This window comes from Oryctolagus cuniculus, chromosome 16, assembly GCF_051225735.1.
Source record: "Oryctolagus cuniculus isolate XC-2025 breed Fujian yellow rabbit chromosome 16, ASM5122573v1, whole genome shotgun sequence".
Taxonomy (NCBI): Eukaryota; Metazoa; Chordata; class Mammalia; order Lagomorpha; family Leporidae; genus Oryctolagus; species Oryctolagus cuniculus.
Window position 1 is genome coordinate 1675022 of NC_142882.1, and position 21344 is coordinate 1696365.

The window sequence follows — 21344 nt, forward strand, 5'->3', positions numbered from 1 at the left end:
CCACCGGGGGCACCGCCCAGTCCCCGCCCGCTGTCCCCTCCACACCCCCGGCTCCGTCCTGCCCCACGGCCCTCCCCTCGCTCAGGCCCCCTCCCTCCCGCGGGACCTGGGCAGGCCAGGCAGCTCCCCCCAGCCCCCCAGGGCCGTCTCTGGTTCCGAGCCCATTCCCGGGCAGGCGGCCGGGAGGGGACACGCTGCCCGCCATCCCGTCCCGCAGGGGCCCGGCCCCCGCACGCCCCCGGACAGCGGCTCGTTCAATATGGCTTTATTTTTTCGGCGGGCAGCGGCGCCCCACACGCGGCCTGCGCTCCACCTGCGGTCAGGCCCGCGGAGGGCGGGGGAGGGGAGGCGGCGGCCTGGGGAGGGGCCCCGGGGCCTGGGGCTCAGCCTGGCCGCCCGCCCCCCCCCCTCACGGGCTCTATTGCTATGGAATCCACACGTGGGGTCTCCCTGAGGTCTGCGCCCCGCCGCCGCCCCCACAGGGGCCTTGGGGTGCCGGGTTGAGGTCGGGGCTCCCCAGGGCCCAGACCTCCCTCCTCCTCCTCCGCCGCAGAGGGCGGGGCCGCCTCTTCTCCCGCGGCGCCCCCCATGCACCCCCTTCCCAGCGGCTCCGGGCCAGGGAGCGTGCGTGGGGCGGGTGGGGGCGGGGCGGGCCGGGGTCCCGGGGCCAGGGGCTCGTCCGCGGCCCCATCCAGCTGCGGCCTGGCCCCGGGCCCTGCGCTGCGCTGCGAGGTCCGGGCCGGGCGGGGCGGGGGCGGGGGCGGCGCGGTCACTGCGCTTTGGCCTTGACGAGCAGCCGCTGCACCCACTTGTACAGGAGGTCGAAGTGCTGGGGGGGGCGGGGCGTGAGGCCGCAGCCTGGGCGCCCCCCTCTCCCCCCCCCCCGCCAGCCCCCGCCGCCGCGCTCACCTGCACCGCCGCGTAGGCCACGCCCAGGTAGGCGCCGATGCACAGGGCCAGCAGGAGGTCGAAGATGGCGGGCTTCACCCTGGGCGGGGCGGGGCGGGGGCGGTCAGCCCGGGGGGAGGGGGGCGCCAAGGTCAGCCCGGGAGGGGCGGGGCCGAGGGGCCGGGCGGGCACCCACCTGTAGGCGTTCATCACCTGCTTCAGCTGGTCGTAGAACACGAACTCGGGGTCCCTGCGGGGGGCAGGCTCAGCGGGGGGCGTAGGGGGGCTCCCAGACGCACCCCCTCCGCCGACCCTTGGCAGTAGATCCCCGGGGAAGGTGCCGCCCCCCGAGGCTCCCTCCGGCTCCCCCCGCCCCCCGAGGCTCGCTCGGGCGCCCCTCGGCTCCTCCCGCCCCCCTCGGCTCCCCCCGCCCCCGGCGGCTCCCCCAGCCCCTGCGGCTCCCTCGGGCGCCCCTCGGCTCCCCCGCCCCCCCCGGCTCCCCCCCCCGCGGCTCCCCCGCCCCCCGCGCCCCCCGGCTCCCCCGCCCCTGGCGGCTCCCCCCGCCCCTGCGGCTCCCTCGGGCGCCCCTCGGCTCCCCCGCCCCCCCCGGCTCCTCCCGCCCCCCCTGGCTCCCCCGCCCCCCCCGGCTCCCCCCGCCCCTGCGGCTCCCTCGGGCGCCCCTCGGCTCCCCCGCCCCCCCCCCGGCTCCCCCCGCCCCCTGCGGCTCCCTCGGGCGCCCCTCGGCTCCTCCCGCCCCTGGCGGCTCCTCCCGCCCCCCTCGGCTCCCCCGCCCCCCCCGGCTCCCCCCCCGCGGCTCCCCCGCCCCCCGCGCCCCCCGGCTCCCCCGCCCCCCCCCCGTGCCCAGGGCGCGCGCTCACCGCTTGTCGGCCTTGACGTGGTGCTGGCGCACGTCCTTCAGGTAGCGGCTCAGGAAGTGGCCGAGCGTGCAGAGGAACGTGCCGTCCTTGTCCAGCAGCTGCGCGGCCCGCGGCTGGCTCGTCAGCCAGTCCATCACCGAGTCCAGCTGCTCGCGCTGCACCTGCTGGGGGCGCCGTCAGGCCCCGCCCGCCCCGCCCCGGCCCCGCCCCCCGCCGCAGCCCCGCCCCGCCCTCACCATCTGCTCCGTGAACACCGGCATGTCCGGCGGCGTCCCCTGCGGAGAGAGCGCGGCGCTGCGGGCGGGGCCGGGCGGGCGGTCGGGGTGGTCGGGATCCAGGCGGGCGGGGGCGGGGCCGGGTGGGCATGGGGCTGGGGTGGGGCTGGGCAGGCGGGGGCGTGGCCGGCCGGGGTCGGGGCGGGGCCGGGCGGCCAGGGGCGGGGTCCGGGACGGCAGGGGGCGGGGCCGGTGGCCGGGCAGGGGTGGAGCCGGGCGGGCCGGGGGCGGGGCCGGGCGAAGCTCACCTTCTCAGTCAGGTTGTAGATGACCCGGGTCAGGGCCTCCGCCACGATCCTCGTGTTGCGGGTCAGGGTCCTGGAGTCCACGCGGGACCTGCAGGGCGGGGCCACGGGAAGCGCGCGAGTGGGAGGGGGCCCCTAGGGCAGAGGCCACAGTCGGGCCGCCCCGCCCCCTGTGCAGGTGCACCCCAGCTCCGCGGCGCCCACGAAGAGGGAGCGGCCATTGCGGGCCCTGGGCGGAGGCTGCCGGACCCAGAGAGACTGAGGCGCTTTGGGGACGCACACACTCCTGGGCTCGCCCCTGCCCCGGCTCCCCCTCCTCCTGGCCTTGACCCTGGGCTCCAACGCCACCTCCTACAGGAAACCCTCCTGGAGAAAGGTGAGCAGGAGCAGGTCCCGCCCGGGGGTGGGACGGAGCTGTGCAGGCCGCGGCCAGCCCTGTGCGAAGCCCTCGGCCAGCGGGTGGGGGCAGAAGCGGTCTCGCACTCGGCAGCCGGCTGGGCTGGGGTCCCGGGGGCCGGGCCTCACCGCACGTCCAGGATGCTGCTGCGCTGGCCGTCGCGGTGGCTCTCCAGGTGGGACAGGGTGAAGGCCGGCAGCCGGCGGATGGCGAAGCGCTCGTGCTCCCAGGCCAGCACGTCGTCGGCCAGGTTGATCTTCTTGTGCACCATGGAGAAGCGCACCTCGGGGAACTGGTGCGCGGCCACCTGCGGGCGGGCGGGCGGCGGTCAGGGCCGGGCCGCCGCTCCCGCCTCCACGGGGCGGGGCCACCCCAGCCCCTCCCGGGCGCCGTGGGCGGAGCGTCACCCCTCTGTGTGCGGAGCCGCCCTAGCCCCATGTGTGGGTGGGGCCATCCCGGAGCCCCTCCCCGGTATGGTGGGCGGAGCGTCACCCCTCTGTGTGCGGAGCCGCCCCAGAGCCCCCGTGTGTGGGCGGGGCCACCCTGAGCCCCTCCCCGGCGCTGTGGGCGGAGCATCACCCCTTTGCGCCTTGCTGTGGGCGGAGCCGCCCTAGCCCCGTGTGTGGGCGGGACAATCCTGGAGCACCTCCCCGGTGTGGTGGGCGGAGCGTCACCCCTCTGTGTGCGGAGCCGCCCCAGAGCCCCCCCATGTGTGGGCGGGGCCATCCTGGAGCCCCTCCCCAGCGTGGTGGGCGGAGCTTCACCCCTCTCTGCGCCCTGCTGTGGGTGGGGCCGCCCTGAGCCCCTGTGTGCGCCCTCCCGCCCCGAGCCCCTGTGTGCGCCCTCCCGCCCCCCCCGCAGTGGGCGGAGCCCCCCAGCCCCCGCCCCGCACCCACCGCCGCGAGCTCCCGCAGGAAGGCGTGCTGCAGCGTCCCCTCGCGCGGCGGCTTGGACACGTGCAGGTGCAGGCTGCTGCCGCGGCCCAGGCTGTCCAGGCACAGCACGAAGGCCACGTTGTCCTGCAGCAGGCTGGAGTCTGCGGGGGGCGGGGCGGGGGCGGGATCAGGGGCGGGGCCGGCGGCAGCCCCGCCCCGCGCCCGCGCCGGCCCCGCGCGCACCTGTGTGGTCCAGGTTGTCCTCCAGCCAGCGCTTGGTGCCCTGGTAGTTAAACTTCCCGCCCCCGGAGGCGAAGAACAGGAGGTTGTACCTGGGGGGGCGCGAGTGTGGGCGGGGGCTGGGGGGGGCAGAGGGGAGGGCCCCGCCCCACGCGCCCCGCCCCCCACTCACGCGGCGTGCGTGCGCTTGTAGGTGTAGAGGCGGGAGAAGAGGCGCGCCAGCTCCAGCAGCACCGAGACCCCGCTCCCGTTGGAGTCCGCGCCGAGCGACAGCCACTGCGAGGACGGGGCGTCACCGCGCGGGGTCACGGGGAGGGACGTCGGGGCCCCGCGCCCCCAAGTCTAACGGGGGGCCCACAGGACACGGGGAAGGGTGCCGGGCAGGGGCTGGGGGGGCGCAGCTGCTGCCCGCCAGGGGGCGCTGCGGGCCCGCACCTGCTCAAGGCAGGCGGCTCGGCGGGCTCCCTGGCGGCCCGGCCCGGCCTCGCGCGGCTCCCACTCGGGGAGAAGGTTCCGGAAGCTCTGCTGTGGGCACCGCACACGGCCCGGTGCCTCCCCACCCTGCGGGGTCTCCCCGGGGGCGGGGGAGGGGGCGTACGCACGGGGGCCACTCCGAAGGCGTCGTAGTGCGCCACGATGACGATGGTCGGCAGGTCCTCTCCGCCCAGTCCGGTCAGCCGGCCCTGGGGGAGGGGCCGTCAGAACGGGGCGGGGCACCAGGGAGACCCCGCCCTCCCCAAGCTCGGCCACTGCCGCGGGCCCGCCCGTCCGCCCGCCCCTTCCACGGGAGCGCCCGAGGCTTCGCGATCCGGAGGCCGGAGGCCAGGGTCAGGGCAGAGACCCCGGCCCACGCCCGAGTCTCCGGGCTCCTCCAGGGACTGCGCCGCGCGTCACTGCGCTAACCGGCCCCGGGGCCTCAGCCTGGCCGCCCTCGCCCCCCACCGGATGTCCCCGAGGGGAGCGCGCGCTAGGACTCCATGGCCGCGCCCCAGCTGCACGCGTGCCCCGCAGGGCGGACAGACTGGCCAGCGCCGGCGCGCCCAGAGGCCCTCTCCCGCCCCGCGCGCGCGCGCCCACCTCCACGCTGGTGATGAGCCAGTCGCTCAGCGCTTTGCTCTGCAGCCCGCTCGTCACCATCTGGAAGCCGTTGGCCGTGGCCGTGTGCAGCAGCACTGCGGGGGCCCGGGGTCACCAGGTCACCGCGCGGCCCCCCCAGGTCTCTCCCAGCGGCCCCTCCCCGGCCACGCGGGGCTCCCCCCACCTTCGGCGGCGGAGGCGGCGCCCTGCGAGGCGGAGGCGGCCTGGGTCTGCTCGTAGATGGACAGCAGCGCCTCGTCCTCCACCGCGAAGTACACGGGCACCGGCGTCTCCAGGGCCAGCATCTCGGGCTCCACCGCCATGAACTGCTGCGGGGACACGCACGGCACGCGCGGGCTCGGCCACGCCCCGCCCCGCCCCCGCGCCCCTCCCCAGGCGGGGCTCACCCGCACCACGTCCTGCGGCACCGCGGCCATGGCGCGCGGCAGGATGATGACCACGGCGCCCGCCCCGCCCCCCCCAGCGGGGGCTCACCCGCACCACGTCCTGCGGCACCGCGGCCACGGCGCGCGGCAGGAGGATGACCACGGCGCCCGCCCCGCCCCCCCCAGCGGGGGCTCACCCGCACCACATCCTGCGGCACGGCGGCCACGGCGCCCCCCCCGGACGGGAGCTCACCCACACCACATCCTGCGGCACGGCGGCCAAGGCACGCGGCAGGAGGATGACCACGGCGCCCCCCCCCACGGGAGCTCACCCGCACCACGTCCTGCGGCACGGCGGCCATGGTGCGCAGCAGGATAATGACCACGGCGCCCACCCCGCCCCCCTGCACCCCCCCCCGAACGGGAGCTCACCCGCACCGCGTCCTGCGGCACGGCGGCCAAGGCACGCGGCAGGAGGATGACCACGGCGCCCACCCCGCCCCCCTGCGCCCCCCCCCATGATGGGAGCTCACCCGCACCGCGTCCTGCGGCACGGCGGCCAAGGCGCGCGGCAGGAGGATGACCACGGCGCCCACCCCGCCCCCCTGCGCCCCCCCCCTGATGGGAGCTCACCCGCACCGCGTCCTGCGGCACGGCGGCCATGGCGCGCGGCAGGAGGATGACCACGGCGCCCGCCCCGCCCCCCGCGCCCCTTCCCCGGGAGCTCACCCGCACCACGTCCTGTGGCACGGCGGCCAAGGCGCGCGGCAGGAGGATGACCACGGCGCCCACCCGCCCCCCGCGCCCCTCCCCGGGGGCTCACCCGCACCACGTCCTGCGGCACGGCGGCCATGGCGCCCACCCCGCCCCCCGCGCCCCTCCCCGGGGGCTCACCCGCACCACGTCCTGCGGCACGGCGGCCATGGCGCCCACCCCGCCCCCCGCGCCCCTCCCCAGGGGCTCACCCGCACCACGTCCTGTGGCACGGCGGCCATGGCGCGCGGCAGGAGGATGACCACGGCGCCCACCCCGCCCCCCACGCCCTCCCCGGGGGCTCACCCGCACCACGTCCTGCGGCACGGCGGCCATGGCGCGCGGCAGGATGATGACCACGGCGCCCGCCGACTGCCGCAGCGCCCGCTGGTAGCGCTCGTACGAGAAGTCCAGCAGCCGCATGAGCACGCAGCGCCGGCTCAGCACGTCCGCGTCCACGGTGCGCGCCTCCGTGTTCAGCACGGCGTTGCGCGTGCCTGCGGGCCGGGGCGGGGCGGGTCAGCGCCGGGCGACAGAGGGACCCCCGAAATCGGCCGCGGGGCTTCGCGGGGAGCCCTGGCTGTCGCCCCCGCCCACAGAGACGGGTGGTGCCCCCCGCCCCGTGGCCCCTGTTCCGGGGGTCCCAAGCCTGCGCGAAGCCCCCCATGGGCGCTGGGAGTTCCCCAGAGGCCGGGAGCCCGCGAGGCCGGCCTCACCCCCTCCGCGGGGGCGCCCGTCCCCCGGGACGCAGGTCCACCTGTCCACCACCTGCCCTGGCCCCGGCCGGCGACGTCCCCGCGGCAGACGAGGCCAAGGCCAGGCCCGCAGCGCACGGGACTCCCAGCTCGCAGGGCCCCGCGCCCCGGGCTCGGCTCACCCGCGCTGCGCGATGGCCCCGCCGCCCCAGAGCCCAGGGGACCTGGCTGGGGCCCGGGCAGCGGAGGGCAGGAGCCGGGGCAAGCGGGGTCAGAGGTTAAGGGGCTCCTCTCGCGGGGGGGGGGGGCCAGCCTCGCCCCAGGAGCGACCGCCGTGGCCCCTCGGGTCTACCCGCGCCTGGTTCCCGGGGCCCAGCCCCGGCGCCCCCCGCCCTCCACGGGGTGTGGGCCACGCACACAGCAGGGGCCGAGCAGCCGGGCGGGGCACACGTGGGGGCCCCGGGAGGCCACGCTCCCGGCTCCCACGGGCACAAAGCGAGCCCTGGGCAGCCAGGCAGGGGCGCGGCGGGCGGACGCCGGCCCCAGTGCCACGGCCACGCTCCACACGCACCTGTGCCCGCCCAGATGGAGCGCGCGGCCACCCATCGGCCCTTGGGGGCCAGGCCGGCGGACACGGGTGGGAAGGGGGAGCCGAGGGGGATCTGGGGGCCAGGCCGGCGGACACGGGTGTGGGAGGGGGACCTGGGGTCCAGGGAGAGCGGGGCAGGGGGGAGGAGCGGGCGGGGGGCCGGGGGAGCCGACACAGCGGCGCGCGGAATGTCCGCGCCCCGGGCCCCCCCCCCGTGCAGCCTCAGCTCCGGGCCGCCCCCCACGTCACGGCTGACACGCGCTTCTGAGGTCCCGGGCACCCACGAGGGGCTCGCGGCAGGGGGCGGGGCTGCGGCCGTGGGGCCTCCGGGCCACAGACAGCTCCGACGCCCGGGGCAGCGCTGGCCAGCAGGGAACCGGACAGCGACGTGGGCACCGGGCCAGGCCGTGCGAGGGCCCGCGGGCGAGCGGCGGACCCCGAGGGGTCCCGGGGCAGGGTGGGGAGCAGGGGGCCTGAGGGTCAGCGCGGGTGGCTGAGGCCTGGGGAATCCGGCGGGGGGTCCGGGGGGATCCAGCGCGAAGGGGGGGTCCTGGGGGGTCCAGCGCGGGTTCCCGGGGGCCCGGGAAGGGGTCCAGCGCGGGGGCGAGCGCGAGGTCCCGGGGCAGGACGGGGAGCGGGTTCCGGAGGGGGGGGTCCAGCGCGGGGGCGGACGCGGGGGTCCCAGGGTGAACAGCGCGGGGGCGGGGGTCCCGGGGGGGCGGGCGCGGGGCGGGGTCCCGGAGGGCCAGCGCGGGGCGGGGATCCCGGGGTCCAGCGAGGGGGCGGTGGTCCCGGGGGGCGGGCGTCCCCGGGGGTCCAGCGCGGGGCGGGGACCCGGGGGGGGGGGCCAGCGCGGGGCGAGCGCGAGGTCCCGGGGCAGGACGGGGAGCGGGTTCCGGAGGGGGGGTCCAGCGCGGGGCGGGGGTCCCGGGAGGCGGGCGCGGGGTCCCGGGGGTCCCAGCGCGGGGCGGGGTCCCGGGGGGCGGGGCGGGGTCCCGGGGGGCCAGCGCGGGGCGGGCCGGTTGGCGGGGGGGGACGCACCGTACGGCTGGCCCTGCAGGTCGTACTGCTGCATGCGGTACACCGTGAACTCGTGCGCGGCGTCGGCGGCGGGCAGCGGCGGCGCCACGAGCAGCAGCACGGCCGGCAGGAAGACGATGAAGCCGAGCGGCAGGCAGGACGCCCGCAGCACGTTCTCCAACACCTCGCCCGCTTCCTCCAGCATCCTGGCGGCGGCCGGCGGCGGACTCACCTCGCACGGGCCGCCCCGGGGTCCTGCGGGCGCCGCGCCGGGCAGCCCGCGCCGCCCCGGGTCCTGCAGGCGCCGCCCCGGGCAGCCCGCGCCGCCGCGCTGCCCCTTGGGAGTGGTAGTCCGCCGGCCGCGCAGAGGCGCCTGGGAGCGGTAGTCCGCCGGCCGCGCAGAGCCTCCTGGGAGTGCTGGGCCCGCCGAGGCTCAGAGCAGCCGACCTGCTCGGCTAACATCGCTGAGTCACTCAATGTACACACTTGATGAACGCGTGTGGCAAGAAAAACGCCTCAAGCCCTGTCTGTCATCCCGGGAGCAGGGAGGGGCGAACGTGATCCGGATCCTGGAAAAGTCGAGAAGCCGGAAGTGGCTGCGCTAGGCCTACTGGGAATTGTAGTGCGCAGGGGTGAGCACATCGCCTTATGGGAGTTGTAGTCTTGCCGGCAGAAGTTTCTGAGGGGAACCAATGGATTCCAGAGCCGAGACCCGCAGATGTTAATCTCCACGAAGACAGCGACTCCTGTCTGCTCGTGGCTCCGGGCCGTCCGCGCCCGAGCGCACAGCCTGGCACACGGCGCGCTGCGCTATGCCATCTTGGGACGAATGAATGAAGAGGGAATTAAGAAGTGACGGGAGGTTCCGGCGCGGCAGGAACGAAGCTTTGTGGGAGTTGTAGGCTGCGCCCGGCGCGCCTGCGCAGTTGGTCCAGCGGGCGATCGCCGCCAGGCGGCGCTCGAGGTCGCTCTGGGGGCGCGGCGGTGACAGCGTTGGGCCGGCCGCGCGCAGTGCGCAGGCGCCGACGCCCACGAGTGGCACCTCCCCCTCCCTCCGTCCTCGCGTGGGTTCCGTGGAAGGAAGGATCCGGGCGGGTGGGGCCGCGGCCTGAGGCGCGGGGACTTCATTCGTTCGTGCATTCGTTCACCGCCGCGGGGCCCCGCGCATGCGCCTGGGCGGCTGTGCGCCAGCCGGCCCCGAGCGGGACCCGGATGGAGCTCGGGCTCCGGCTCGGCCGCTCCGGCCATCTGCGGACTGACCATCGCAGGACGGTGACCCCTGACCCCGGCCCTGCCCCATAAACGCACGGCCTCGGGGTGCGGGGTCTCGGCGCGGGCCGGGGGACTCCAAGTCTGACAGCTGTCAATCACGTGACGACCGCCGCGGAGGACCCCGCCCCTCTGCGCGACCCGGATGCGCTGACCCCGCCCCTCTGCGGGACCCGGATGCGCTGACCCGCACAGGGCCGGGATGACGTCACAAGCAGCCCCGCTCCCACCCGCGACCTCAGGAGGCGCCCACGCACTAGGGGCGCTGCGCGTGGCGGGGCCGAGGAGCCCGCGGCCCCCACGCGCGTGACACGCAGCATCGCCCGCAGCCCGCCCCTTGCTGCCCGGGCCCCCGCGACCCCCCACGCGCGGGGATCCCCACGGGCAGGGCCCACGCGTGGACGCGCGGGGCGGGGCTCCGCGTGGGGGCTCAGCCATCCGGAAGCGCCGAGCGCCGCCGTCCATGCAGGGAGGTGGGCCCGAGTGGAGCGGCCCGCGTGCCCTTCCACGCACGACGGCTCGGCCGGGCCCCAGGACAGTGTCGCGAGTGGGAGTGGGCCCTGCCGGCTCCCAGCACAATGTCCCCGGGGGTCCCGTCTGCAGGGTGGGGGCCGCTCGCCTCCTGCCTGTCGCCGCGCGTGTGATCTGAGCTGCAGCAGCCCCCCCCCTCGGCCGGCGCGGACCTGCGTGGGGACAGCAGACGCCGGCTCCCAGCCCGCGGCACAATTCCTTTAATCGCAGCGCGCGGGGGACGGAATAAACATGGAGGGGGCTTGGGGGTCTCGGCTCCACGCGTGGGCCCGCACCGTGGGCGCAGCGCTCCTCGCGGCCGCCAGGGGGCGCCAGAGCCCGCGTCACAGCAGGTTGATCTCGTCCAGGTAGCGCGCGAGCACCGAGTCCCGCACGTCCTTGAAGACCTTGCGTATGTTCTGCGTGTCCGTGGCGCACGTGTAGTGGCTGAAGAGGCGGCGGGAGCGCGGCCCTTTGCTGGCGCCGTCGGGCCCGGCGGCGGCGCCCGCGTACACGCGTGTGTACAGCTCCAGGATGAACCTCTTGGCGGCCTCCGGGTCCTGCGGGGGCCCTAGAGCGGGGCAGAGGGGGCGCGGGAGGCTCAGCACCCTGCGTGGGTGCTGGCCGTCTTGTCTGAGGGCCTCTGCCACGTGCCAGCGGCATGGGCGGTCACGTGACTCGGCACTGGCCAATGGGAGCGGCATGGGCGCGTCACGGGACTGGAACGGCCCAATCGGGCTCGGCCCTGGGATTTTGGGCGGGGCCGGGCGCGCTCACCCCGGAAGCCCGGGAAGTAGGTGGCCAGGTGCGACGTGCGGACCTTGTCCTCCAGGATGTCCGTCTTGTTGAGGAAGAGGATGACCGAGGTGGCCCGGAACCAGGGCAGCGCCAGGACGGTGCCGAACAGCGCCAGGCTCTCCTGCATGCGGTTCTGCGGGCACGGGCGGCCGCTGACGGGGTCTCCCGGGGGCCCACCGGCCGCGCCGTCCACCCCGGAAGCCGGGCGGCCCACCCCGCGCCCGGCAGCCCCCGCGGCCACACCTCCTGGCCGTTCTCCTCCAGGCACTGGTCGTACTCGCTCAGTGAGGCCAGGAAGATGAGCGCCGTCACGTCCTCGAAGCAGTGGATCCACTTCCTGCGCTCCGATTTCTGGCCCCCGACGTCCACGATGCTGCGGGGGCCCCGGGCGCTGCGTCAGGGCTGGGGGACCACAGCCCCAGCCCCAGCCCCAGCCCCAGCCGGGACCCCTCGGAGGGTCAGAGGAACTCGCGCCGGCTGCTGGGCCCATTTGACGGATGCAGAAATGGAGGCGGGGGCAGGCGGGACTCTCCAAGGGCTGCTGGTTCCCTACCCCGACGGCAGAGGGGGCCGGGGTGGCCCGGGGTGGGGGGCTACAGCCCGGCGGCTGCCCCCCAGCCCTCCCAGCAAGGACCCCGGGACCCCCGCCCGCAGGAGCAGGTGTCGCCGGCAGGGCTCACCCGGGGACCCGGCCCGAAGCCGGTCTCCTCTGTGTCCTTGACCTCTGCCCACTTCCGACGGGCGTCCCGCCCCCGCCAGCCCCGGGCCCCACCGCGCACGCGCGCTCACCGCAGGTTGGTCTTCTGCACGGAGAAGCAGTACTCATTGATGCCGGTGGTGGGCATGCGGCTACGCAACACGTCCTGCGCCGTGGGCACGTAGCCCTCCTCGGCGATGCGCTCGAGGTGCGACAGGTAGCTGCGGAGAGGCGCCCTGAGGACGGGCCCCCAGGCCCTCCCCCGCGCCCCGCCCCCGCCCCCGGGACCCCAGACTCACTACACGGCCGAGTCCAGCAGGTGGAACTCCCGCCGCCGCTCGTAGCAGGCCCGGACGCCCGCGTCCCTCCACAGGCTCTGCACGGCCAGGGCGTAGCGCGTCTCGAACGTGTTCACCTTGTAGGGGTCCTGGCTCATGACCAGGCTGGCGTGGAGCTGGGGGGAGCAGACGCGCCATCAGCTGGGCCCGGGGCCCCACAGCCGGGCGCGCCTGCGCGCCGCGACCCCAGCAGGGGCCGCCGTGGACACACAGGCGCGGACAGCCCGGGCCCCGGGGCTCCCGGTAGCAGCCTCTGCTTGGTCTACACGGGGGTTCACGTGTACACGCGTGCGTATCTGTGTGCACGCGTGTGCTGGGGGGGGCGCGCTCTCTGCCCTCCCCACGCACCGGTCCCCAACCCCATCCGTGCCAAAGGACTGCAGGGCCCCAGGCCGGGTGGGTGCAGGGGAGTCGGCCCCAGCAGCCTCCAGCGTCCTCAGGTGGGCCCCACGGCGACATAAGGAGAGGCCACGTGGATGTCCCTCTGCCTCCTGATGACCTGGAGCGTGGCCAACACCAGAGTGGGCGTGGCTGAGGGCCAGGTGTCAATCAGAGATCCAGGGACCCACGGGCAGTGCCCACGGATCATGGTTCTAGCAGGATCCAGCGAGGCGTGTATGTGCGTGCGTGTTAGAGGGACAGGTTGACCAGTTGTTTCTTAAATCCACGCAGTGCCCGGGGGAGACACGGGGCTGCCCTGGTGTCCCCACGTGCTGGGGCCCCTGGCAGCCCTGAGGGCGACCTGGACAGGGCCGCAGCCCCCGCGCACCTTGCTCTCCGGCCGGCTGTAGGGGATCTGCAGCCGGTCCATGGCCTCGATGATGGCCTGGACCGAGAGGAAGATGTTCTGGAAGACGAGCGGCCGGAAGCCCTTGCGGTCCTCCTCCGAGTAGCCGGCGCCGTGGATGATGCGCATCTGCTTGATGAACGTGCTCTTGCCGCTCTCGCCCGTGCCTGGGGGGCGTGGGGGGCACCGCGCCACCGCTCAGCGCTCGGGAGCTGCCCCGGGTGGGAGCCGGCGCAGGTGCTCGCGCGCGCCCCCTGGCGGCCGCAGGGAGGACCGAGAGGGTGGGGGCCGGGCCGCAGGTGCCCACCGCCGCCAGGCCCTGCAAAGCCGGCTCAGGGTCTCCCCGCCAGGCCTCCCGCCCCGGAAGCTGGCCCTGGGCCCAGCCTCGTGACCGCCTCTACTCCCTCCCCGGGACCCCCGCGCGGGGCTCGGCCAGGGATGGGCAGGGGACGGGGACTCCTTGTGCCTGCCCGGGATGAGGGTGCGGTTATTGGGAGAGGAACTGAGACGAGCAGAAATCGGGAAGGGGTGGCCCGGCTGGAGCACACAAAGAGGAAACGGGAGGGGGGATGCAGGAGACGCGGGGGGCACATCTCCCATCGCCCCCCAAAGCCGCCTCCCGCCCCCAGCCCGGTCTCCGAGGGCAGTGCTCGCCCCTCCCCCCCGCCCCGCACTGCAGGACGCGGCACTTGAGCTCCGGTGTTTGTGCGGGGTCAAGCCCCACCCCGTGTGGGACGCCGCCGTCCAAGGCAAGGGCGCCCGGCTCCACCGCGGGACCCCGCAGCTCCCTGCGCATGCGCACCCTGGGAGCAGGCACGCGACGGCTCGGGTACCTGTGCACCTGCCACCCACGTGGGAGACCCGGAGGGAGCTCTGTCCCGCGGCTCCGGCCTGGCCCAGCCCTGGCTGTTGCGGGCATTGGGGGCGAGAACCAGCAGACAGCTCTGTGGACATCTGTATCTCCATGTCTCTCTTCCAAAGAAATAATAGTTTATTTATTTATTTATTTGAAAGTCGCAGTTAGAGAGAAAGAGGAAGCGACACAGAGCGGTCTTCCATCTGCCGGTTCACTCTCCAAATGGCCACAGCAGCTGGGGCTGGGCCAGGCCGGAGCCAGGAGCTCCATCCGGGTCTCCCACGCACGTGCAGGGCCCCAAGCACTCGGGCCATCGTCCACTGCTTTTCCAGGCCACAGCAGGGAGCTGGACCGGAAGTGGAGCCGCCGGGACTTGAACCGGCACCCGTGCGGGAGGCCAGCGCTGCAGGCGGCAGCTTCACCCGCTAGGCCACCGCGCCGGCCCCCATATTAAAACACCACAGGTCCCAGGTCTGCGAGGTGGCCGCAGCAGCACGGGTGTGGACGCGTAACCAACACGGATACCACGATGCCCCGGTGTAGGAGCACCCACAGGCCTACCTGTGCGTGTGTGACGTGTCCGCCGTCTCAGCCCGCCCGCGTCACGCATCTGTTTCTAACCCGCCCGTTCTCAGTGTCTGCGTCTGCCCCCTGCCCATCACCCATCACCTGTCAATCACCCGTATCAATCATTCTACCCCACCCCGTACTTGCTACCTATCGCGGTCACGGTTTATCGGTCATCCATTACTACTGCCTGCTCCATCTCCACCTGTCCCTCATCTGTCTGTCCATGCCGCCTGTCCGGCTGTCATCCACGTGTCCATCGGCGCACAGACGGGCGGCCTGCGTGGGCCCAGCCGTGTGCGGGGCTGGGCTGGGGGTCTGCCTCGCGCATGCGCCGCCAGGACGCGCCGCTGTGCCCGTGGGGTGCAGGTGCACAGCCTTAGGGTTGGGACTGAACGCACGCAGCCTGGGGTGGGGGCCACTCGCGGGGAGGGGCGGGCCGCCGGGGCTCTCCTGCAGGGGTCTAAGAATGTTCCAGAATAAGACTTCTCCGCGGGGATCAAAGCCGAGGGCAGCGCGCGTCCGCACCGACGCTGGGGGGTGGGACGCGCGTGGGGCCCCCCGCGGGCAGGGAGGCTGACGGCGGCGGCGCGGGAACCCTCTGGGTTCCCTGCACACTGCACACCCTGGCGTTGCGGGGGGCGAGGGGTGGGGCCTGGCTTGATTGACGGGAGCCCCGCTGTAACCGGTGGTTTCACCCCTCCCTCCCGCCCGCCCGCCCGGGCCCGGCCCCCTCTGGCCCCTTGCACAGGGTCAGAGCGGCGCGTGACCCGCGGGGCACCGCACAGTGCTGGGGGCACCCCGGAGTGGGGTGGGGCCCTGCAGTGACGGGGCCCAGGGCTGCCGGGCCGGCGGGGGAGACCCCGATGCAGCTCCTGGCGCTGGCCTCGCCTGGCCCAGCCCAGCTGTGTGGGCACTGCGGAGCGCCCCAGCGGCTGTCTCTCCCCGCCTCTCGAGTGGATGAAGACACTCTGCGGACACTTCTGTGGCCAGCGGGAAGCCACAGAGTCCCGCGGCCTCGGCTGTCCCCCAGAGGGCAGGACTCCCCGGGGACCCCACCAGGCCCGGCCTGGGGGCAGGCGGGGGCCGCCGCCGTCGCACCTGTCATGTGGCCCGCACGGGAAGAGGCCGCTTCCTCCCGGGGGACGGAGGGGAAGTGGACCCAGCTGTCGGGAAGGGGAAGCAACCGGGCCAGGCCCCACGCGTCGCGTCTGCCCCAGGCCCAGGGCCTCCGCGGACCCCAGGCGCGAATCCTGGCCGTGGGAGGAGCCTGGACAAGGCCCGCCCCTGCCTCAGTTTCCCAGCCGTGCCAAGGGCTGGCGCCCTGTTCAAGTTATCTCAGGTGTTGGAATGGCGGAGTTAGCGCGGCTTCATCAGCCGGGCCTGGGCCGGGCCGAAGCCGGGAGCCAGGAGCTCCCTCGGGGTCTCCCACGCAGGTGCAGGGGCCCTCCCCGGCCTCCCAGGCCCTCAGCAGGGGGCGGGGTGGGCCCGGAGCAGCGCTCCAGCCTGGGACGCGGGCGTCGAGCGGGGCCCTAGCCCCCTGCGCGCCCCCACGCCGCTCTGCGCCATCCCCAAGGGGAAGAAAACAACTCCTGGATTCAATTCCTGTTTTCAGGGATGGGGGGTGGGGCAGCGAGGCGGCGGTCAGCACGGGGAGGGGGCGCGCCGCCCCGCCCCGCCCCCTCCGCGGGGGCTTCCCGAAGCGGGCCGGGGTCCCACTCCATCGATCGCGCGTTCCGTTCGTTCACGAAGCACTTGGCGGGCACCGGCTGCGGCCAGGTCACCGCACACCCTGGCTCGCGCGCGGGTAACAGACAAACGCGCGCGCGCGCCGGGGAGACCGGCCACTGGCCGCGAGCAGAGGGAAGGCTGGGGCGGCCGGAGAACGCCCCCAGGGAGGCGACACCGGGACGGAACCGCGCGGAGCCGAGGCAGCCAGGCCTGCGGTGACTGAGTGCGGGGTGGGGTGCACACGCTCCGCTGGCAAAGCCTGCGTGGGGAGGGAACACGCGAGCAGCCCACGCGAGGCAGGGAGGGGAGGTCGTCGCGAGCCCAGGGCAGCGCCAGGCAGGGAGGGGGCATTTCCAGCGGCTTCCTGCAGGGCCGCCGCCTCCCCGAAACGCACAGGCCACAGAACCCGCACAGGCCATAGAACCCGCTCCGGAGGTACCCAGGGGCCAGGCGCCCGCACCAGAGGACCTCAGAGTCCCTGCCCACGCACCCTGGGCCCTGCACCCGCGTGGGAGACCCGGATGGAGCCCCGGCCCGCCCGGCCCGGCTGCTGACTAAGCGTTTTCTAAAGATGGCCCTCACGGCTGCACATCCACACGTCCGTGCATTAGCCACGTCACCGGCGGCGCCAGGGACGGCAGCTGGAGGCCCTGGGGCACCGCAGAGCTTGGATTAAAAAAAAAAAAACTGATTTATTTGAAAGGTAGAGTTACAGAGAGGGAGAGAGGAAGGAAGGGAGGGAGGGAGGGAGAGAGGGAGAGGGACGGAGGGAGAGAGAGACAAGGAGAGAGAGGGAGGGAGGGAGGGATGGAGAGAGAGAGAGAGAGGGAGAGAGAGAGGGAGGGGGAGAGAGAGAGCGAGCGCTCCTCCGTCCGCTGGGTCACCCCAGATGTCCCCAGCAGCAGGGCTGGGCCAGCAGCTCCATCCGGGTCCCCACGTGGGAGGCGGGCCGCCCGCCCTGGGGCCTCCCCGGCTGCTCCCCGGAGCTGGATGGAAGCTGAGCAGCCGCGGCCTCACCCGCTGGGCCACCGCGCCGCCCCGCACCCATCTATCTCCCGGGAAATGAAATGGGAGAGCAGTTCTCCCGCCAAGCTCAGAATGGGACCCTGACCCTGACTGACCCTGACCCCGACCCCGCCCCTGACCCCCGACCCTGACCCCAACTCTGACCCTGACCCCGACGCCGACCCTGACCCCTCCCCTGCCCCTGACTCTGACCCTGGCCCTGCCCTGACCCCAACCCCACCCCTGACGCCCAACTCTGACCCTAATCCCAACCCCACCCCTGACCCCTGACCCCTGACTCTGACCCTGACCCCGACCCTGCCCCTGACCCCTGACTCTGACCCTAACCCTGACCCCGACTCTGACCCTGACCCTGACCCCGACCCCGACCCTGACCCTGACCCTCCGAGGAGGTGGGGAGGCGACCGGCGGCTGTCAGGGTGCAACCCAGGGGTCCCGCTCTTTCCTCGCTGGCCCCCTGGGCCGGCGGGCGCGGGGGTGCGGGGCAGGCACGGGAGCCGGGACACCGCCCCCCCAGCACCCCCAGGGTGAGCCCAGCGAGGCCACAGCAGGGAAGGAGACCGGGGACGCGCGGACACGGGGCGGGCGCGAGGTGCAGTGGGGACCCCCACGCCCCCGCCCCGCCGCAGCTCCCTGCGCATGCGCACCCTGGGCGGGGGCTGTGGCGGCCCGTGTCTGGGCCCCCGCCACCCACAGGGGAGCCCCGAGTGGAACTCCCAGCCCTCCCCCTGCGCCCCACACCCCTGCCACACTCCGCAGCTTAGCACAGTCCCGGCGGCCGCGGGTACTCGGTGGACCGGATGGTCACCCCCCGTCTCTGCCTCGCAGGACCCCCGGGAAGGTAAAGGGGAGCCCCCTCCTCCCCACCGGGCTTAGGCCTCCCCCTCCCCTCCCCTCCCCCTGCTTTGCTGCCGGAAATGAGCGCATTGGCTTGCCCTGCCCGCCTCTGTGGGCGGTGCTGGGGTCACTCCCGCGCCCCGGGGCTTCCACGGCGCCCTGAAGGAATGAATGAGTGGATGAACAAATGACGGACCCCAGCCATCCAAGCCCCCCTCCCCGCCCCGCCGTGGCCGAGCGCGGAAGTCCTGGGCCCTGGGGGAGCGCGGGGGCGCGCCGGCCTCGCCCCCTCGGCCCGGGCGTGTCGCACCTGAGCTGAGCGCTCAGACAGGTAGGGCGGGCTGGGCCTGCCGGGCAGGCGCCGGGGTCTGGTCTCAGTCTTCCCACCCGGATAATGGGCCGGACGGCGGGTCGGAGGGAAGCGGGCGCCCCCGGCCCCGCCCTGGCCCCCGACCCCGCGCCCCTGCGCCCCTGCTCCCCCGGCCCCGCCCCTGCGCCCCTGCGCCCCGGCCCCGCCCTGGCCCCCGACCCCGCGCCTCTGCGCCCCGGCCCCGCCCCTGCGCCCCGCGCCCCGCCCGGGCCCCGCTCACCCAGCAGCAGCAGTTTGAGCTCGCCTCGCACCTGCCGCCTGTGTTCCAGGAGCAGCCTGGTGATTTCCTGGTCGACGCGAGCGGCCGCCTTCTCGTCCTCGCTCAGACACCAGGGGCAGCAGCGCCAGGCCAGGGAGCGGGCCATGGCGGGGGGACCCCCGGCCCCCCGGAGGAGCCGGGCGGCCTGGTTCTGGGACTCACTCCGGGGACCCCAGCGTCCCGTCCACGGGCACCGGGCGGGGACGGGTGCGGGGCGGAGCTGGCGAGGCCCAGGCTCCCCGCCCACCCGCGACCTGCCCGGACCCGACCCGACAGGTCCCGGGGAGCCAGGGGCAGGCGAGGCGGGGCCCCGGGGGAGCGCAGCGCAGCCGCCAGCGAAGCCCCGGTGCCCTGCCGCGCCTCCTTCCTCATTCTCGGCGGCGGACGTGACCGCGGGGCTGGCTCCCTCCTCCCAGCCAACCAGGAGCCGCCATGGCCGCGAGTCCCTGCCGCCCCGCCTCGTCCCCATGCACAGATGCGCAAAACTGAGGCAGGGCGGGAGGACTGGCCTGGGGCTGCCCAGCAGGGAGCCCCCACCCCACCCCCACCCTTAGGAAGCGCCGGCTGTTTACCAGGCACCGGGGAGACACGCGCCAGGGCCCCAAACCACGAAACGCGCGCGGCCAACATTCTCGCCGCAGGGACGACGACGATGGCCATGCACACCTGAGGGCCTGAGTTCGAGTCCAGCACCCTGGGGGGCCGCAGGGGCCCCCACCACCCCCGCGGGAGACCCGGATGCGGCTCCTGGCCGCGGTGGGCGTGCAGGGAGTGACCCAGCGGGTGCAGGACCTCGGCCTGGGCCCCGCCCCGTCGGGTGCAGGCCGCTCCTGCGAGGCCCTGGGGAGTTCTGGCTCCCCCGAGACACCTGTAACTCAGGGGCCCCCAGGACGCTCCGAGGGGGTGGGGGGCCTGACGCGCCCCTCCCCCTCCCCGCCCGAGGGGGCTGCGCAGCCAGGGTGGAGCCCCGCGGGCCTGCGCCCTTGTGCGGTTTCGGGTGTTTTTCTCTGCTGATTCGTAACCGCCAGCAGACGGGAAGTGGGTCGGGGGCCCCGCGGGTGACCGGGGCTAGCAGGCGCGGCCCTGCTCCCCGCCCAGGACAGCAGCTGGCAGTGCAGGAGCATACGGGGGACACGTGGCCGCCGCGGGCCGACCCCCGCCCCAGACCCTGACCCCAGACCCCGGACCCCTGGCCCCCGACCCCAGACCCCAGACCCCGCCCCGACCCCGGCCCCAGACCCTGACCCTTGGCCCCTGACCCTGGACCCCAGACCCTGCCCCGACCCAGGACCCCAACACCCGGCCCCGCGCCAACCCCGACCCCCGCCCTGCCCCCTGGCCCTGGCCCCGCGCCGCGCCACGCCCCCGGCCCCATTTGCACCCCCGACCCCGTGCAGCGCCCCTGCCCCCGACCCCTGGCCCCGGCCCCCGACCCTGCCCCCAGCCCGGACCCCGACCCCAGACCCTGCCCCGACTCCGGAACCCGACCTCCAGCCCCACGCTGCAGCTTGCCCTCTCCCGGGACGGTGGTCGGTGGGGGCCGGCTGCGCGGGAGAGCGGGGTCGCCCTGTGACGGCCGCGGCCACGCGCTGTGGGGGACGCTCCCAGGCGGGCGTCACAACACTTTTGCACCAAGATAAATATCTTTTTAAATTCCATTCTTAGAAAACATTTTGGTTGGAAGTGCAGAGAGCGAGCGGGAGAGCGAGAGGGGGCGGTAGAGCGAGCTCCCATCCGCCGGGTCATCCCCACATGGCCGCAGTGGCCGGGGCTGGGCCGGGCTGCAGGAGCCAGGAGCTCCATCCGGGTCTCCCGCACGAGGGGCCGGCCCAAGGCCTTGGGCCGCGCGGACACAGCCGGGAGTTGGACCCGGTGGGGGAGGGGCTCCGTCCAGCGCTCCGGGCAGGTGCGGCTGCTCCACTTCCGGTCCAGTGCCCTGGGGGCAGCGGAGGACGGGGCTCAGGGGTCGGGGGACTGAACTGGGACTGGCGATGGCCCTCTCAGGGCTGTGGGATGCGTGCAGCCCGCGGAGAAGCCGGCGCCCGCGAGAGGGCCTGGGTTCGAGGCCCGGCTCTCAGAGAGGCAGCAGGTGCAGGGCCCCGGATGGAGCTCCGAGTTGTCGGCCCAGCGTTGGCCGCTGCGGGCATCCGGGGGTGAAGCATTTTTTTTTTCCCCTTGGAAAAGGAAGCTCTGACTCATGCCCAGCGGGGCCGCCACGCGCAGGACCCCTCCCGGGAGCTGCCCGCGGTGCCCGGATCCCCGAGTCTGGGCGTGGGCCTGGGGACCAGCTTCAGGCTGGGACCGGGAGAAGGTTCCGAAGGCTGTCACTCACGCACCACCACGGTGACCCCAGAGCGCGGCAGCCACGCCCCCGTGGGCATCATCACCCCCAGATCCGCCCCACGGGGACCCTCGGGGCTGCTGCCCCCCGTGCACCAGGGGACCCCCAGGACCCCGCCCCCTTCGTCCCGCGGGCAGCCTCCATACGGCTGGGAGGTCTCAGCCCCGACTTTCCATCGGCACCCCGACACCCGGGATGGGTCTCCTGACGCGGGTCCCGGCAAGCTGCGGCCCCTGCCCGCCTGGCTGGCCAAGATCCCAGGCGCTCGCTTAGGGAACCAGGAGGCCTGGGTTCGGATCCCGGCCGCTCAAGGCCGAGGCATGGTCAGGAGCCAGTAGCACCGCAGAGGCGGCCGGGCTGCGTGCGGGGACTGCGGTGCCGCTTCTGCACGGACACGGCGAATTCCGCAGCGGGCGCTGGGGGCGGCCTGGGGCGGCCCCGGCGGGGCTGCGGCGCCCTCTGGGCCAGCCCACCAGGGCCGGATGTGGGCAGGCAGGGCGCCCGGCCGGGGCCAGAGCCTGGGGTCAGCGAGGCGCTGCTCGGGCGACACCTGCTGGACACTGGCGGCGTAACACCTGCCGCAGCCTCCCTGTCTACATCCGAGGGTCCGGGATCCGGGTCCCCACCTGCCTGGACCAGC

The 21344-nt window shown here is 75.0% G+C and overlaps 2 protein-coding genes across 6 annotated transcripts; both read right to left on the reverse strand.

Moving 5' to 3' along the window:
• Positions 1-250: 250 nt before the first annotated feature.
• NCLN (nicalin) lies at positions 251-8612 on the reverse strand. Of its 4 annotated transcripts, none has more exons than XM_089315296.1 (15): positions 8340-8612; positions 6327-6511; positions 5060-5204; positions 4876-4970; positions 4401-4481; positions 3971-4074; positions 3802-3890; positions 3580-3719; positions 2812-2990; positions 2290-2377; positions 2003-2041; positions 1767-1930; positions 1085-1138; positions 910-988; positions 251-829 (listed from the first exon to the last, which is right to left on the reverse strand). In XM_089315296.1, exons 1-15 carry the CDS (start codon positions 8521-8523, stop codon positions 770-772), a joined length of 1686 nt encoding a protein of 561 aa, XP_089171422.1. In that variant the 5' UTR covers positions 8524-8612; the 3' UTR covers positions 251-769. The 4 variants fall into 4 exon arrangements, with proteins under 4 accessions (XP_089171422.1, XP_089171420.1, XP_089171421.1 ...); XM_089315294.1 differs by having other exon boundaries at positions 5060-5201; positions 6321-6511; XM_089315295.1 differs by having other exon boundaries at positions 1767-1927; positions 6321-6511.
• Positions 8613-9351: 739 nt separating this feature from the next.
• GNA15 (G protein subunit alpha 15) lies at positions 9352-19503 on the reverse strand. 2 transcript variants are annotated; one of them, XM_089315024.1, is made up of 7 exons: positions 18325-19503; positions 12700-12884; positions 11892-12046; positions 11685-11813; positions 11139-11268; positions 10918-11028; positions 9352-10668 (listed from the first exon to the last, which is right to left on the reverse strand). In XM_089315024.1, the coding sequence occupies exons 1-7, from the start codon at positions 18830-18832 to the stop codon at positions 10018-10020; spliced, it is 1869 nt and encodes a 622-aa protein (XP_089171150.1). In that variant the 5' UTR covers positions 18833-19503; the 3' UTR covers positions 9352-10017.
• Positions 19504-21344: the final 1841 nt, after the last annotated feature.